This window comes from Tenrec ecaudatus, chromosome 16 (genome assembly GCF_050624435.1).
Source record: "Tenrec ecaudatus isolate mTenEca1 chromosome 16, mTenEca1.hap1, whole genome shotgun sequence".
NCBI classification, from domain to species: domain Eukaryota; kingdom Metazoa; phylum Chordata; class Mammalia; order Afrosoricida; family Tenrecidae; genus Tenrec; species Tenrec ecaudatus.
Genome location: NC_134545.1, coordinates 6,282,517 through 6,299,678, shown reverse-complemented (window position 1 = coordinate 6,299,678; position 17,162 = coordinate 6,282,517). Strand labels below are relative to the sequence as shown.

Genomic DNA, 17,162 nt, shown 5'->3' with positions numbered 1-17,162 from the left:
ATGGGGTCACAATGAGTCCCATCGACCTGCAGCCAGAGTTCAGGTTTCTGTTGGCTTTCTGTCAGGCTGTTGGCTTCCCTCCTTGCTGACTTTGGCTCGCCAGTATTCCTTTGTGCATGGGAATTCTGATTTGCCTGATTGCTGATTGGATTACAATGGAGGGCTTCTTCTGATTTGGGGCGAAGACACGGCTGGCTGATGAAGTTCTGTTTTCTGGTGGTTTATCTGCTGGCTCTGGGAGTTTCCTAGTGCTTCCTAGGAGCTGTTAGCTAGCTACCTAGGGTACTGCCCTGCCTGTCCACCGTGGGCTATTTGATATTGCTGCCCATCTATTGTGAGCTAGGCGTCCCCTCCGGAGCAGTCTCTCTGGGGGCAGACTCCCTAATAAGAGAGCAAGCATGGGCTCACTGGTGCATACTTACTCATCTGTAGTGAACACTTTCACCTGGGTTTCATTGTGGTGAAGCTGCTGACCAAACTGTTGACCAAACTGCAGACGAGTAAGTAAGCACAAGTAAGCCCGTGGCTTTCCAAACCAAACTCACTGCCTGGACTCAAGGTGACCCTATAGGACAGAGGGGAACTGCTCCTGTGGGTTTCCGAGGCGGCCACTCTTGGCAGGCGTTGCTATGCGCTGCAACGCACCAGATGGCAGTGCGTTTAGAGCCTCACCTGCCCCTTTTTTTTTTTTTTTTTTTTTGAGTAATCCTGAACTGCCCCTTCAGGAAGGGCCCTTACCAGGAAGAGGGACCAAGCACTGAGGACTTCCTCCCCGCCCCCGCCCCCTCCCGAATCTGGAAGCGAAACTGCTCCAAAGCAGATCCCAGATCTGCTGAGGCTGCTTCAGGCTCTGCCGGGGACTGCTGTGGGGTTATTCGTCCAGGCGTCTCACCTGCCCTCCTTCCTACTCCCATCTCACTGTGGTCTGGAGCCCCTGGAAGCTGGACAGCTTTCTACTCCCACTCCCCCACCTCAGCCAAGTGTCAGCTATTAGATTGAACCATATGAAGCTGCTGTTTCTGTAAGTCAAAGAGGTGCCCTGAAGGTGCTGTGGGCTAGGCTTTGTGCTCCCAACGACAAAGCTGGCAGTTCAAATCCACAAGCTGACCTTCTGGGGAAAGCAGCGGCGGACCTCCGGTAAAGGTGTACAACCTTTGAACCTGTAGGGAGCAGTTCTGCTTTGTCCCGTAGTGTCGATATGAGTCCGACGCAGCTGATGGCATGGGTTCTGGTTTATAGGTCACAATGTGATTGAGTATTGGCAGTTTCCGGTGGGGTGAACGGTTCACACGCTTGACTGCTAGTGGAAAGGTTAGCAGTTCAAGCCTATCAGAGGGTTCTCAGAAGAAACGCCTACCTAGCCATCTACTGTCAAAAAACCAGCCACTGGACACCCCATGCTGCCCAGGTCTACTCTGACACACAGATTGCCCGGAGTTCAAGGTCAGTGGAATTGGCAATTTCTAGGCTCCTCTGGTCTCGTGGTACAATGGTTAAGGGCTTGGCTGCTAAGCAAAAGCGGTGCATTCATTCCTAAATGGCTTCACCTCTAAAACACTTGGTTGTGGATGGCTGTAGTCTGCCGTCGTCCTTCCATTTTGAGCTCCTATACCATCTGAGCTCGTTGCTACTTCCCTAATTCTTGCTGATCATTAGCAGCATGGAGATGGTGAAACCAGGGCTGGAGAGGCCCTCAGCCCTGAGGAAGAATGTGGTGGAAAGCAGATCAACCAGTATCTAGACAGTGCTCACACAAAGCGGGAGGGAACTGGCCCAAGCCTTACAGAGAGCTGCCAATCAGACACACGTTATCTCAATTAAGTTGGGTCTTGGTGACTGACTCAGAGTCACGATTCATTTCGAGACCATCACATGGGGCCAGGTGATCAAAATCCCAGAAGCACCCTGTAACCTTTAACCTGCAGTGTGTACTTACCTGAAGCCTGGCCCTTCCCCTGCTTTTGTAGTTGTGCCTTTGACAGTGATGAATTGAGCTGCCTTGCAATGGTTTCTCCAGCTTTCCATTGTCTTTAATGAAAGCCACAGTCATGAGTTGCTGGACTCCACTGGCCTCTGTACTGTGTGCGTGCTGATGGTTTCCCCGTCCCGTTTAAGGCATCATAAAGTCTGTAGAACTTGTATGCATCTGGGGTCCCTTCCCCCTAGCAACACAAAGACCTGCCAGTCTGCTTCTGGGAAGATGACAGTCCAGAAAACCCTATGGGGCACGTGGGGTTCCTGTGTGTAGACATGGAGACAGCAGCACTCAACAATAACAACGAATCAGGTTGACCCTGTGCCCTCAGCCTCTGGTAGGTTTACCAACTGGAACTGGGCTAAGTCAGTTTTCAAATGTCACCAGTATCTGAGGACTTGACAGTGAAGAGAAAGCTGCCCAATGGAACGTATTTAAAGGCTGGTCCACCTGCTCACCTGAAGTTTGGCTACAACAATGGCGATATTTTGAGTTGTCCCTGCGTTGGAGCTTGATTTTGAGCATAGCTTGCGGCTGACTGTAGTTTACTATGGGAGCCTTGGATTTATCTTGGGTCTCCACCTGGATACAGGCTCCACTGAGGACTACCTACAGGTGGGACGTGTTTGCAAGAGGGTCGTTGAGACTCCTCCAGCCAGACCTGGAAAGTAATGTCTCACCCGCAGGCACTCGCCTGGGTGTCCCCTCGATGGAAATTAGGAGACCAGGGTAGAATGGTCAAGAGTCATATCATGACCAAGGGGCTCGAAGGGCCCTGGAACCAATTTTGTAAGTTTTACTAATTGCCAATTCTGTTAACTACCCCAATGATAGTCTCTTCCCTGCTTCCATAGCCTGGTCTGCGACTGTGATACATTGATCTGCCACCAATTATGATTTTGAGACAAATTTGTTTTTAACCTTTACAAATTGGTTATGTGACTGAATTCTTTTCCGTCACCAACCAGCATGGTCTAGCTGACAGCTCCCTCATCCAGATGAGTCGGTTTAGACCTAATAAAGGGGTCTCTAACAAAATACATCTGAGCTGGGGGCTTCCTGGTCGTACCCCCCATCCCCACCCCGCCCCCTGTTAAAGGGACTGAGGTCTGCAGTGGGATCTGGCAGTGGGATCACCTGGCACCGCCAGTTTCCATCTCAGCGGATGGAAGGTCTTAGGGAGAAGCGGCCTAGTTCTCGTGGGGTTGTTCCCTTTAGCTTCCCACCCGCGAAGAGGGAGAGCCCCCCACCCCCGCCCCAGAAATGGGAAGTTCCCAGCTGAGGCAGGGGACAGGCCTGGGAGGGGAAGGAGTCCCACCCCCACCCACCACGTGGCGCGCTAGCAAGGCCGCTGGGCCATTCCCAGGGGGCGCTGGGTTGGCCCGCGGTGGGGTCTGCAGTCCCCGCTTGGCCCGCGCCGCCCAGGCCGGAGCACGCGAGGCGCGGGGGGACCACAGCGTCCCGCCGCCACCCGGCTTCGCGGTAGGAGAAGGCGAGAGGCGAGAGAGGGGGGCGGGGCCTCCGGGTGCCTTTTTTTGTCCGCCTTGCTCGGCCAAGAAGACCATGCGCCTTTAAGAAACCGATACGGGCAGCCGATTGGCTGAGGCGCGCCGTGACGTCAGGCAGGGGCGGGCACCCAAGAGCCCGCGGGCCCGACCCTCCCCCGCCGCCGCGCTAGCGGACACTCGGCGCGCGGCCGGAGCGGGCGCCCCACAGCCGCGCTCGCCGAGTCTCCCCGGGCCCGGGGGATGCCCCCGGCCGCGCCCCCCTCATGGCTGCCGACGTCTTCACGTGCTCCCCGCGCCGGCTGCGCGACCGGGGCCGGCCGGCGCTGCTTAAACCTCAGGTGCCTGAAGACGACGACGACTCGGACACGGATGAGCCGTCCCCGCCGCCCGCCTCAGGCGCGGCGGCTGCTGCCCGGGCCCCCGCGAGCGCCGCCCTGCCCCCGCCCCGGGCCGGCCCCGGCCGCGAGGAGCCCCCGCGCCGCCAGCAGATCATCCATAGCGGCCACTTCATGGTGTCGTCGCCGCACCGCGAGCACCCACCCAAGAAGGGCTACGACTTCGACACGGTCAACAAGCAGACATGCCAGACCTACAGCTTCGGCAAGACCAGCTCCTGCCACTTGTCCATCGACGCCTCGCTCACCAAGCTCTTCGAGTGCATGTCCCTGGCCTACAGGTAGGGCCTGCGACCCCAGCTGCCCTTTTTTGCCCTCCCCACTCCTCCGGCCAGGACACAGAAAGGAGGGCCGGCCGGCCGAGGACCCACAGGCTTGGCCTGGGCGCTTTGGGTCCGCCCCGTCCAGGAGGGCTTTAGGGTCGGTCGGGGTTCCCCCGGGGAAGATAAGAGGCCGGGATCGGGCTCTTCGTTTCCTATTCGGGGTTTACCTACAGGTTTGGGAGCTGAAAGACGGGTAGAGACCGGCCTCACCGCCCCCCACCCCCATAACCCCCCTCTCTCAGATGCTTTGTGCACCACCACCCCCAGCAGTGTAGTTGGGGAGGGGGCTCGGCCACCTGTCGCTGTGGATCCTTTACAAAGGGTTTGACAGCAGGTGGGCCACCGGGTGGTGGGGCTGCAGGGCATGCTGCTTCCGGCCACTTAGCACCTCTCGTGCCTGGCACACTCCTCCTATCCGAGACACCCTGGCTGCTTTTTCTGCCGGTGCCAGCAGAGGCAGGCAGCCCCCTCTGCCCCATGTCTCAGGACTGGGTGGGAGGAGGCCTTGGGAGCCTCTTTGGAAGCCAGCTGCCTCCGCTAGAGCAACAGCGGTTGGAGGTGCGTCTGCCCCGCTGGCAGGTCCGAGGGAGCGGCCTTGGCCCAGAAACAGTTGTCTGAGGACAATGGCAGGGTTTCAGCTGGCTTCTTGGACACCAGCCTCGCAAGTGGGTGAACCGGCTTTTTGTGCCCGTCTCTTTTCTCTAAGAGGAAGAAATGCCTAGTCCTGGGGCGTTTAAATGGTCACACACACCCCCACCTTCCACCATCACCCCGTTTCCCTAGGTGTCCATGGGACATTTACTTTCCTGCGCAGTAGCAGCTCCTGCTGGGCCAGCAGCCCCAGTGGCCTGAGCATAACCCTGGCCAGGCTGGCGCTGCAGTGTCTGCAGAGCGGGGTTATTTCGGGAGTGGCCGCCCCACCACTGGCACAGTTTCCTGGGAGTCTCTAGAAGTAGCGGAAGGAAGAGGGGGGCTTATTCCTACCCGCTCCCTTCACTGATTTCCTGGGTAGCGCTGTGAGCCTTCAGTATATCCAAGTGTGAACATTCTGTATTGCCTGACGGGGAAAACACTGGATACTTGGCTCTGGACCACATTTTCCCCCTCTGGAAGAAGTGATCCGTCAACTCGTTCCTTTGTTGTGTTCTTGCAATGTGCATGCGCATTTACCCCCCCTTAACACCACCCCTATCTTTTCTTGAGGAGAGTTGTTTGCCACATGGCTATAGCCTGCACCCCCCCACGCCCCCAGGCGTCCAGCCTTCACCCTTCCTTCCCCCCTTTTGTGGCATGCTGGTCAGGTCCACTGCGCTTGTCAGTCGGAGCTGGCACTGAGCCTGGGGAGGATGTTCTGGTTTTTAATAAGAACAAATGGTGTCTGCATTGTAGCTTTGCATCCCTGGCTTAAACACAGAGCACACTCACACATCCCCCCACCCCGGGTCGAGCAGATTCCTACTAACAATGACCCCGCAGGGCAGAGTAGACCTGCCCCACAGGTTTTCTAAGGCTTTCATCCTTACGGAGACAGGTGCCTCATCTAACCGAGGAGCTGCTAGTGGGGTTTGAACTACTGACCAGTGTTCTTCCATCTTGTTTACTCACCCTCAAATCTGGAGTCCTGCCTTAAGAATCGAAGGGAACCCATCCAGCTTACGGCAAAGGCTGCTTTGCAAGGTGACAGCCAGGAAAGTGTTGTATTAAGAAGTCAACCTGCTTTTCATTTTGCTACAAACTCTCAGATGTGCAGAGAGGAGGTGATGGAGTGATTGACTAGCAGGAGGCCTGCGACCTCACCTAAGTTGTGTGAAGGAAAAATAAACCAGTCTCCCCTTTGCTCTCAGTGTGGATAACCCAAGAGCTCATTATGAAGTAACACCAAAGAATTTTACTGATGTCTTTCTGTGTTTTGTTTCTCTTTCCATTTCTTTCCCCACAAAATGGCTTGGCCACTGGCCACTGCTCACTGAACTTTCTGGATAACAAAAAGCTCAGCTCAGTGCAAGAGGCTTAACCTGCCCCTGTAGGCAACAGGGCTGCTAGCATTTTGACTTTTCCTGTTCCTGGGGAGCCACTGGTCTCCCCACTGGGCCTGCTTGGTCTGATGATTTCTCTCGAAGAGGTTGTGTTGTGTGTGAGGCCCGCTTGGCAGGCCCCCGAATGTAGTTGGCAGAGTGGCGCTTGGTGCAGATCGACAAGAGTGACTCAGAGCCAGCTGTCTGGGCTGTGTCCTCTGGCACAGAAAGGCAGGAGAGCACCGGGGAGTGCCTTTGGGATTCAGGCGAAGACTTCAGTTCGGAGGTGGTCATGCCCGTGGGCCTCAAGCCCTCAACACTGGCTCTCCAGGCATTTCCCCTCCTTGGACTGAGAGAAAGGCCAGCTGGGACTCCTCCACCATGTCTGTGGCCTAGATGCTTCTTAGGTCCACTTCCTGTCAGCCCCCTGGCCTCTGGGTGCAGGCTGCCTAACTACCCCTGGTACACGCCATACTTTTTTTGTGTTGGTTTCCTGTGAACTGCCTCCTGCCAGCTGTTTCCAGATGAGGTTCAACAGCTCTTGGGGGAGGAACTAAGCACAGGGGAAGTTGTGGTTATCCCTCCTCCCCTTCTGTGAGGTGGGCTATTCTGTGTTCCCAACTGTGCAAAACGTTTAACTCTTTCGGAGTCTTTGACCAGGACTGACTGTCGGAGGTGGGGGGATCGGGTGTTTGTATGTGCCCGGGGGCTGCTTTGGAGTGCTCAGGGTAAGGAACAGGGCAGCCGAGGAACCAGCAGTTGCCTTTCCTTTAAGTGAAACGTGGGGGTAGATGACAGGGCAGAAGACACCCCTGGATTAACTTCTCTGAGCCCACCTGTCAGCCCCTGTCTAAGGGGGAGGTCACTTGCCCCTGTCTAAGGGTGGAGGTGAGGCACTACCATCGAGTAAGATGCCAACTCACAGCGACCCTTGACTGAGGACAGTAGAATTTCCCTGTGGGTGTCCCAGACCGTAAATATTCATGGCAGCTGAAGACTATCTTTTCCCCTGGAGCAGCCTGGTAGCATCTAACAGCTGAGCAGGCAAGGGTTTTATAATGTTTGCCGGGGGAGGGGATTGTGAGGCAGGCACGGGCCAGGTGTGCTGGCTGCGGCCTCCCTGGGAACTGCTCTTCAAGGGCATCCCATGATTGCTGCCTTGAAACAGCCTTCATGATAAGGTGTTCCTGGTGGTCAGCTCTGGCACAACACCTCGAAGGGAGGGGTGGAGGCATGGATGGGACATGTGGGGGTGCTTGTTTGCCCTACATCTAGCCCCTCTATTTCCCACTTTGGGAAACACTGGTGTACCCCATTGGACCGGAAGGGCTCCTTTGGAATGTGTCAGTGTCTGGAGGGGCCGTGACAAAAGCGGAAGGCTCTCAACAAGATGAGTGACCGGGTGGCTGTCACAATGGGCTCAAGCATAGGAGCCGTGGGAAGATGGTGTAGGGCGGGCCAGGCAGTGTTTCCTTCTGTTGTGTGTAGTGCTGTCGCGATGGGTCCAAACAGACCGGAGGGTACCTAACAAAAACCAAGAAACTCACTGCCATCGAGTCGACACTCACTTGGAGTCACTCGGTAGGACAGGGTAGAACTTCCTCTGGGTTTCCTAGACTGTAACTCATTACAGTAGAAAGCCCGTCTTTCTCCTGAGGAGCAGCTGTTGGTTTCAGACTGCTGACCTTGAGGTTAGCAGCCCAACATACAACGGCTGCTACCAGCGCTCCTCGAACAACAACAACAGTAGTTCCTGGCGTGATGACCAGGAAGGGCCAGTCTGTGGGGAAGTAGAGTCAGCAAAAGAGGCAGCCCCTCTGGAGGAAGAGAGCCTGGGTGCAGCCGCGCGGTGTATCTCATTCAGTCACACAGAGTCCCCGAGTCTGAACCAGCTCGGCAGCACACACCGACAAGAGTTAATGGGCGGACGCAGCAGGCTGGTTAGGAGATTATTTCAGTTCTATATCCTGTTATGAACCCAAGTTTCCAATCTATTCACTGGAGAATATGAGTTATGAGCGTCTTTTAATGCCTGCTTGACAAATGATAAATAGACGCATTCTTGGCTTGGCTGGGTGCGTTCCCCAGCCCCACAATGGAGCCATGTGCAGTAAGTAGCACATAGGTCACGGTTCTTGCCCTCTTCACATTTTAAGGAATGTCACACATGGAGTCTCCCACACAGATTCTGAGCGCACTGGTGGAGAGTTGTTGATGACTGGTATTGGTTTCACTTCTCTACCTCTTTAATTACCTCTTCCCACCAGGAAGTTTGTGTGGAAGGGGCTGGGAAAGCGGGGGTCACCTTTTTATGTTATTTATAGTTAAGCAGTAGCTGTCTTGGAAGTGGGTTTCTGTTAGCTGGACAATTGAGGCGACCGTAACTTGGGACCTGTGAGGTAGCCTTGGGATAGAGATTTCTAGGAGGTTGTTCTGTAGAGTAACCCTCCGTCCGTGAAATATGTGGAAAATACTCTCTTTGTAACAAAGAAAATAGTGACAAGATAATGTTTGCCAGACTAGTCCAGGCCCATTTAAGTCGAGGAATGATGCATTACACAATAGGGGTTGAGTCCTGGGATCCAGGAGAAACTGTATCCTCACTTAGAACCCACAGCTAAGATTTTTCTAACTTGCTTTAGTCTCTTAACTTTTGCAGGTGTGCTTCACAGACCCCGTGTTTCCCCCCACCTTTTTTTTTTTTTTAAAGAAATGGAAAGCTTGGTGTTCTGCACCATTTCCACTTCTTGGCTCAGGGTCCCTTTTTGGTCATTCTCAGTATTTCAAACATTTTCTTCTTGCAGTCTAATGTCTGTTTAACTTTCCTCAGCACCAGGAGACTAAAAAACTGTCACTTAATTGTGGTACTCAATTGTGGGGCTCTGGAACTGAACCTGCAGAGTATCCAAGGTCTGCCTGTGTATGCGTAGTGTGTAGAAACGAGGTCATTACTGTCCACTAGGAACTCACAAACTTGGGTCAGGGGCAGATCACTTGCTAGAGTTGCGACCCCATTTTGCTACAAACTCAGCTTAAGAGAGGGAGGTCATAGCCTGAGTCGGTGGGGGCAGTCTCCCCTGATGGCAGTTTAGGGCTTATGGCCTCTTCCTCATGTTGCGTTAATGATAAAATATCACGGGTTGCTCACCCTGTATAAATACCTCTGGCTCCCTTTGCCTGTCTTCCCCCCACTGGTCGTGGGTGGGGTGGGAGGCATACATCCATGGGATGAAGAGGCTGGCTTGCTGCCACCCCAGGAAGGGGGGGAAGGGTGATAGGCTCATGGGGAGTCTGCAAGAAGAGGGTGGGGTGGACGCTGGAGGAGGGGGCTTGCCACCGTGGGAGACGAGAATGCACACGAACCTAGCATCTCGTGTCTCCAGTCGGTGGGCAATTTTAAGCAGTTTTCACAACCACCCTGTCAGGCAGGTGATGGTGGTCAGATCCTTGCTTTTCATATTAAAGCTAGATTAAAATAAATGAAACCAGGGCCGTGAAGCGCGTTTGCTCAGCAGTGAGGTCACTCGTGTGAGGAGAGTGCCTGGAGCCGGAACATGCCCTCCCTCAGTGGCTCTGGAAAGCCGGCTGCTTCTGTTGGTGAGAGCGGGAAACGGACACCCTGCCCTTCCCCCCCCCTCCCCCCCCCCCGTCGCCCTCCTAAACCGTCCCAAGTCTTGTCACCATGGTCTTGGTCAGCCCAGGGCCCATGTTTGTGTGTGTTGGAGTGAGTCCCTGGTGGTGCGAAGGGCTACTGGCTGGAAGGTTCAAGGTTCCAGCTGCTCAGAAAAGCCATCTCGTGCCCGAGTTATTTTGTGCTACGCAGGGCCATGTGGGACTTCATTTTGACAAGTGGCAGGTTTGTGGCACTTGGTGTTGACCAAGTCTCTTGGAGCCATTTTTCCAGCAGTAGGTGGTCACTTCGTGTGTCTGTGCGCCATTTTGGTCATTCTTGCCCTTCTTACAGATTTTCATCAGGCTGTGACACACTTCACAGACTGCAGTGTGAACGTCACCTTCCTGTGCATTGGGCAACCAGCTCGTATGTGACTTGCTCTCTGAGTACTTGTTCTGTCCTGGTTGTCGGGAACAGAACCTACACTAACCAAGAGGCTTGCCCGTGAGGCAGACACTGCGGGATGCGGGGCGCAGTGCCGTCAGGATTGACTGGACAATAGTTTCCCGATCTCTGCTGCGTGGGCCTGATTTCCTGACATCCTAGCTGCCTTCACCGCTGACACTCCTCCACCAGGCAAAAATCCCACTGCCACCGAGTCGATGTCAATGCGTAGCAACCCTATGAAGGGGTCCCGGAGACTTTGTAAATCCTTACGGCAGCACCCTGCCTGAGAGGGGCCCAGGTGGCGTAGGGGGTTACTGAACCGGCTCAGTGGCAGTGAGTTTGGAATTTGAGCAGACTCATCTTTATCCCAAGGATCAGCTGGTGGGTTTGAACTGTTGACCTGGCAGTTAACAATCCCATGCTTACTCAGCAGCACCATCACTCCCTACTGCTCGCCACTAAACCTACTTAATAAGAAACATTTGTGGACAAGCAATGCTCAGGGGCCTGTCAGCCAACTTCTTGATTCTCCTTGTGGCATACCTTGCTCATCTTCAGCTGTGGAACATTGGACCGGTGATTATAGGGAGGTAGGCTCATGAAAGCACCTGCTCCCCCAGGTGTCCACCTCCTAATTCCTGGGAGCTAGGACTGTAAAGGAATCTTCGAGGTGCCCTTGGAATCCAGGTTGTGAGTCAGTTGACTTGGTTATCTGGGTGAACCCAGCATAGAAAAGAAAAACCAAAAACCACTGATGTGGAGTCTAGAAGGCAGAGTAGATTCCCATCCACCGCCCCCTGCCTCCCAGGTTCTTAAGGCTGTAGCTCTTTAAGAAAGACCACGGACTGCAATTTTCTCCTGAGGAGCAACGGGTGGTTTAGAACTGTGGAGTCTTTGGTCAGTAGCCAAGCACTAAACCACTGTGCCGTCAGGACTCCTCTGTATAGTCATCACAAAGGTCCGTAAAGGGAGCAAAAGGAATTGAGAGAGAACCAGAGAGACAGCATGTGACAAGGACTGGGCCCAGTGACAATGAAGGAAGGGGCCAGGGGCACCTTGCTGTGGTATGGGGCAGGGAACTGGCAACCTCCGCATGACCCTAGAATTGCTAGACTGCCAGGCTTCGGTGAAGGGTGCAGCTGGGGGTCTAGGCAGCCCCTCCTCTACTGCATGAACTCAAGGGTTTTAAAAAGTTCAATTCTGTTATCTTTCAATTCCGTTTTCCCACGAACTTTTGGAAGCCCCTTGGATGTGACCCAGCCCTCAAGCGTTACTTTCTTTGTGGTCTCCCCCACCCCAGCCTTGCTGCTCAGCCTCTTCTTCACCTCTGCTACTGTGAGCACCTGCGTCCACCTGCCAGGAGCTGGCCTATGGCCTGTGCTTCATCTAAGGGCTTTGATCCCCACGGTCTCAGTTGGCCCCACTTCCCCTAGTCCCAGCATTAGAGAGTGAGACTGGCCTGAATCTCAGGCGAGGCCTGACTGTGGACCTTGGATTGGCTGCCCGTAGCACAAGTGCACCTACGCTCCAAATGAGAGTGAGGCCTCTGATGTGTGCCATGCCTCGTGCTGGGTGCCTTAGGACTGGGAAGAAGGGCAGCACAGGGCCAGTGTTGCATGGGCTGCATAGGAGAGAAGGGAGCCCAGCAAGGGGCTGTGTTGGCTGTGGTAGGAAGCTCGGGTCTGGTCTTGTTGCATTGGGAGTCTGGTTGCTCTCCTCACAGAGGTGGTGGGACTGGACTGTTGGGGACCAGAGAGGAAGCAAGGGCTCATTGGAGAGCAGTGCCAAGTGAGGCTGCAGTAGTGGAAGTGATGAGACGTGATGGGGTCAAGGTGGATTTTCAATGTGGTAGTAATGGATGAAAGTGACCTGGTGGCACCATCAGGTCAGTGGGACTGCTGGCCCCAAGGTCAGCGGGCCAGACCCGGGAAAAAGGTGAGGCTTTCCGCTCCTGTGTAGATTGGCAGCTTTGGTGACTGTATGTGTGTACACAGGGTCACTATGACTTAGCGTCGAATCAACAGCAGTGAGTTCAGTTTGTTTTTGTGAAACAATTCGTTGGACCCAGGGGAGGAAAGAACCACCTGTGACCCTGGGGCCTTCTGGCCTGAGCTGCTGGCACTGCTGCCTGCTGGAACCGTGCCCCAGGCCGTCCTGCCAGCCGGAGCGTGGGCGGCAGCTCCCCCTCGGTGGGGCCTCAGGGAGGTCTTGGGCAGGCAGACACCAATTTGGCATCCCTGGTGGGGCGGGTCCTGGCTGCTCCAGCTTCTCTCCTGCACCACTGCTGGGCCTCCAGGGGGAGCTGGGTGGGGCGGTGAGTCTTGTTTTTCTTGTGGAGGTTCGCTGTCACCCTTCCTTAGAGCTGCTTCCACAGGAACCAGGGGTGAGGTCTGGTCTTGGATCCCTTAACAGTGCGTCTCTACATTGAACCTTCTCGACGTGTGAGGCTAGACTGCAGCATCAAAAGCCTCTAGGACAGCAGTTCTCAACCTGTGGGTCACAACCCCTTTGGGGGTCGAACGACCCTTTCGCAGGGGTCACCCAACTCATCACAGTAGCAAAATGACAGTGATGAAGTAGCAACAGGAATATTATGGTTGGGGGGTCACCACAACATGAGGAACTGTATGAAAGGGTCGCGGCATGAGGAAAGTTGAGAATCACTGCTGTAGGAGGAGGAGGTGGTGGAGAACTCCAGAAACAGGATTCCTTATCAGTTGCTGTGGGTCCGCCAAGTGAACCTGAAGAGTCTGGTGTAGTCATTCTCCCAAACCCGCTGCAGTCGGGTGGATTCCGACTGCAGAGATCCTTGTAGGCAGAGTACCGTAGACAGTGCCGCCCGCACAGGGCTCCCAAGGCTGCCAGTCTATAGCAGACAGCCGCATCTTTCTGCCATGTAACCTCTCAGCTGTGTGGCACTGTAATCACTGTGCCACCAAGGCTGGTCTGGATTAGGTAATAACCCCTCAAACCGCCCACTGCCATTGGGTTTATTCTGATTCATACAGACTCTGTCTAGGATCTGTGAGATGGTAAATCTTGATGGGAGCAGAGAGCCGCCTCTTGCTTCCGCAGGGCAGCTGCTGCGTTAGAAAGGCCAACCCTGTAGTTAGAAGCCCATCGCCTAACCCACAGTGCCACCAGGACTCCTTGGATGAGGGAATAGCAGACCAACTCAGTGCCATTGCATTGATTTAGACTCATCGTGACCATAGAGGGTAAGGTAGAACTGTAACTCCATGGGAGTAGAAATCCCCACCTTTCCCCTCAGAGGGGCTGATGTTTCAAACTGCTACACTTGCTGTTCGCAGCGCAACACACCACTTCCTGCCGGGCCTTCTGGGATTAGGTGATCGTGGCGGGTAAAAGCCAGGGGTTCAGAGCTCAGAAACGGGGGCAGGGGTGGGGTGTTGGAGAGAGTCAGGTTCGTGGTGGGACAGAGGTCTGGGGCTTTTTGCTACTCTGGAGATGGGGCCCTAGGCTATAGGGGCACAACTTCGCTGTCGAAGGTTCGAGGCAGCGTGAAAGCTGGCAAGTGATTCCTTTCCTCTGAGGTTCGGGAGCATGTCCTGAGTGAGGGTGGCTATCAGCCTGTCCCTGTCAGCAGAGCAAAACTACTTGGGAGGAAAGTAGGGGAACGGGGCTGTCTCTACTTCTGTTGTGCAGAGGGTTGCTTGAGTCGGGACCGACTGGACCCCACCTAACTACAGCAGTTCTGACATTTGCGCCGTATTCCGATGGTTTTGCTAATGGAGACAACCCTAAAGCAGTGCCCTTCACCTGTTCCCGTGGGATGGGGCCCATTTGTAAACAGACCCCATCCTTGTCTTCGGGTTGGCCTTTGGGACTTGTCCAGAGTAGCTCCCTTTTTAGAAAGTTCATTAGGAATCTTTTACATATTAAGATAAAAATATTTTTTAATAAGATTTTTTTCAATGAGCTGTTCTTCAGACATTGCATTATGATATTAGTTTGCCCTTTCTCCAGCTGAACAGCAGGGTTTAAAAGTCCATCCTGTAGAAGGAAGTTAGCTCCTTTTCTCTGCCTCCTCGCAGATAAGGTTTCTGAAGACAACTTGATTGTGGTCTGATTTGCATTCTGTGCAGGCCCCCGTTGAAGTGAAGCTGCCTGGTTTTGAATGCATGCACTGCTTCGTGCAGTCAGCACCACAGTCCCCGCTAGAAGGGTGTCAGCATGCTGCCACCCAGAAGAGCCCACGTGCTCGTTTGCATTAAGCTCAGTTCCAGCCTCAGCCCCAGGCAACCATTTGTCTACTTTCAGTTTCTGTAGCTATGGAATCATGCACTGTGTGATCTTTTGTTTGGCTTTTTTCGCTTGGCACGAGTTTGAGTTTCCTAGGTTGTAGCCGTAGTTTGTTCCTTTGCGTTGATGACTAGCGTTCCCTGGGACCGGTTTACCACACTGCTTATCCTGTTGCGTGGCCCATTGTCTGGATTGGACAAATCCTTATAAATGCAAGGCAGATTAGTGGTTGGCTGGAGCAGGGGGTGTGGAGAGGTACTGTTAACGGGTGTGGGGTTTGATTGGAGGGGGCAGGGGCAGGTAATAAACATGTTTTCAAGGTGCTGGACACACCACTATGAATATACTAAAAACCACTGAACATACCATGAAAAGCAGGTGGACTTTATGGTATGCGAATGACATACCAAGCCATTATTTTAGTATTTTACAATATTAAAACTAATTCAGTTATTAAAATTCAGGTATCTTTGGGGAATTTGACTTCTGAAGCACTGGACCCGATGATACGTTGAAGTCCTACCTGCGTCGTGTCTAGAAATTCATGATTCTGTACCGGCCATCTCTGTGTGTGTGGTGGCCTTCCCTGAGCATTTTCCTGCGTCCACACTGCCTGGGCAATGGGCCTGGCCAACTGGGCTTGCCAAACCCACCAACCACCCTGTGGGAGAAAGAGGTGGCAGTGTGCGTTCAGGAAGATGGCAGCTCCGGAAACCCTGCGGAACAGGTCACTCTACCCTTTAGGATGGCCAAGAGTTGGAATTGACCAGACAGCACACAGCAAGCACCCCCTGTAACACCCCCTCCCCGTCTGCCCCCTTTAAGTCACAGTTGCCTGTGCCTACAGATGGAAAACCATCTGCTTGGTTGGGCATGCTCAGAGTGCACCGTTTCTAGTTTCTCCATGTTCAGGGCACTTGCTTTGGATCTCACGTCTTGGGAATGTAAAGGTGACCTGAATTCTTCAGTTTGTGAAACTCTTGGACTGGAGAGCTTGATCCTAGTGTGATGGTTTATTTTGGAGAACTCCCCCTTAAGAGTCACCCCCACCCATACTACCTGGGGCAGGGCTATGCGGCAGAGAGGGATCTTGGCGTGATCAAAAGAGGTCATAATTTGGCTTCACTATAAACAGTTGATGTGGTTATCAATGAGACAAAATTATAACCATAAGTTAGACTGAGGAGTCTTCTCAGGGTTGTGTTTGAAGTTTTATCTTTTTTTCCCTCTTAAGCTGAAGTGGAATTTACGTGAAGTGCAATGAACCATTTAAAGGAGCAATTCAGTACCAAGTAGTGTGTTCCCCATGTTGTGTAACCACCACCTCTCTCTAGTCACATTTTCATCACCTCAAAAGGAAATCCTAGGCCTGGGAAGCAGTTGCTCCTCCCCCTCCCTTCTACCAGCTTCCAGTAACCATCAATCTGTGTTCTGTCTTTAACCCTACAACACTCAACCCTGCTGCTGCCAAGTCGATTCTGACTCATAGAGACCATGTAAAACAGAATAGAAATGCCCCCATGGATTTTTTTCCCCAAAAACCCATATTTGTAGGAGCTAATTCAGTCATCACATCGTTCCATCACTTACCATAATCTCATCAAGCAGTGATGTACAATTGCTACCACAATCAGTTTCAAACCATTTTCTTCCTTCCTGAACTCCTTGATATCAGCTCCCCTTTACCCGTCTTCTCACCCCAGGAACCCTTATTTAATTATTCTCTCTATTGGTTCATCAGTCTTGGGTTTCATATACTGAAAAAAAAAAAAAAAAGCAAAACACATCACAAAGATTGAATGACAAAATATGTCAGAGATGAACCTCAGTATGCAAAAAAAACCCATAAAACATTGAAAGCCAGATCAAGCCAAACGTGTATTAAGTGACTAAACAGTTGATGTGGTTATCAATGAGATAAAATTAATACCATAAGTTAGACTGAGGAGTCTTCTCATGGTTGTGTTTGATATTTGTCTTTTGTCTCTTTTTATTCCCATCCCTCAATTGCGGTAAGGGGGAAAACCACCCGAGGCTTATTTCCTGTGTAATCTTGAAAATCTATCTTAGCCTTCCACTGTCATCCATACAGCCTTCTGCAAACCAGAGTCTCACACTTGAAGCTCTTATACTAGTCCCTTCTTTGGCTTTGGATTATATAATTTACAATCTCTGAGTCATGGATCCTGGTGTGCTTCTTCTTTGTGGACTTAGTTGACATCTCGCTTAGATGGCTGCTTGTTTATAAACAAATTATTAAGACCCCAGATGCTATAGATCTTTGATAGCTGGGCACCATCAGCTTTTTTCACCACATTTGTTTATTCACCCGCTTTATCTTCAGCGGTTGTGTCGGGAGGGTGAGCATCATAGAATGCCAATTTAATAGAAGAAAGTATTCTTGCATTGAGGGAGTGCTTGAGTAGAGGCCCAATGTCCTTCTGCCACCTTAATACTAAACCTATAAATATAGGCACATAGGTCTATTTCCTCATTCTCATATATATAGACCTCTATAAATGCCCTTTGCCTCCCAGTTCTTTCCTCTATTTCCCTTGACTTAACCCCTGTCCCACTATCATGATCCGACCCCACCTGGGTTTCAGCAATACCTCTTCCTTAC

The 17,162-nt window shown here is 52.8% G+C and overlaps 1 protein-coding gene across 5 annotated transcripts in view; it reads left to right on the top strand.

Annotated features, from left to right (window-relative positions):
* Positions 1–3,661: 3,661 nt before the first annotated feature.
* MLXIP (MLX interacting protein) overlaps positions 3,662–17,162 on the top strand; it is a 59,102-nt gene continuing 45,601 nt past the window's right edge. For all 5 annotated transcript variants that reach the window (XM_075535041.1, XM_075535039.1, XM_075535042.1 and 2 more), the window contains exon 1: positions 3,662–4,159. In XM_075535041.1, coding sequence (XP_075391156.1) covers positions 3,747–4,159 — 413 coding nt within the window. In that variant the 5' untranslated portion in view covers positions 3,662–3,746. The remainder of the gene's footprint in view (positions 4,160–17,162) is intronic.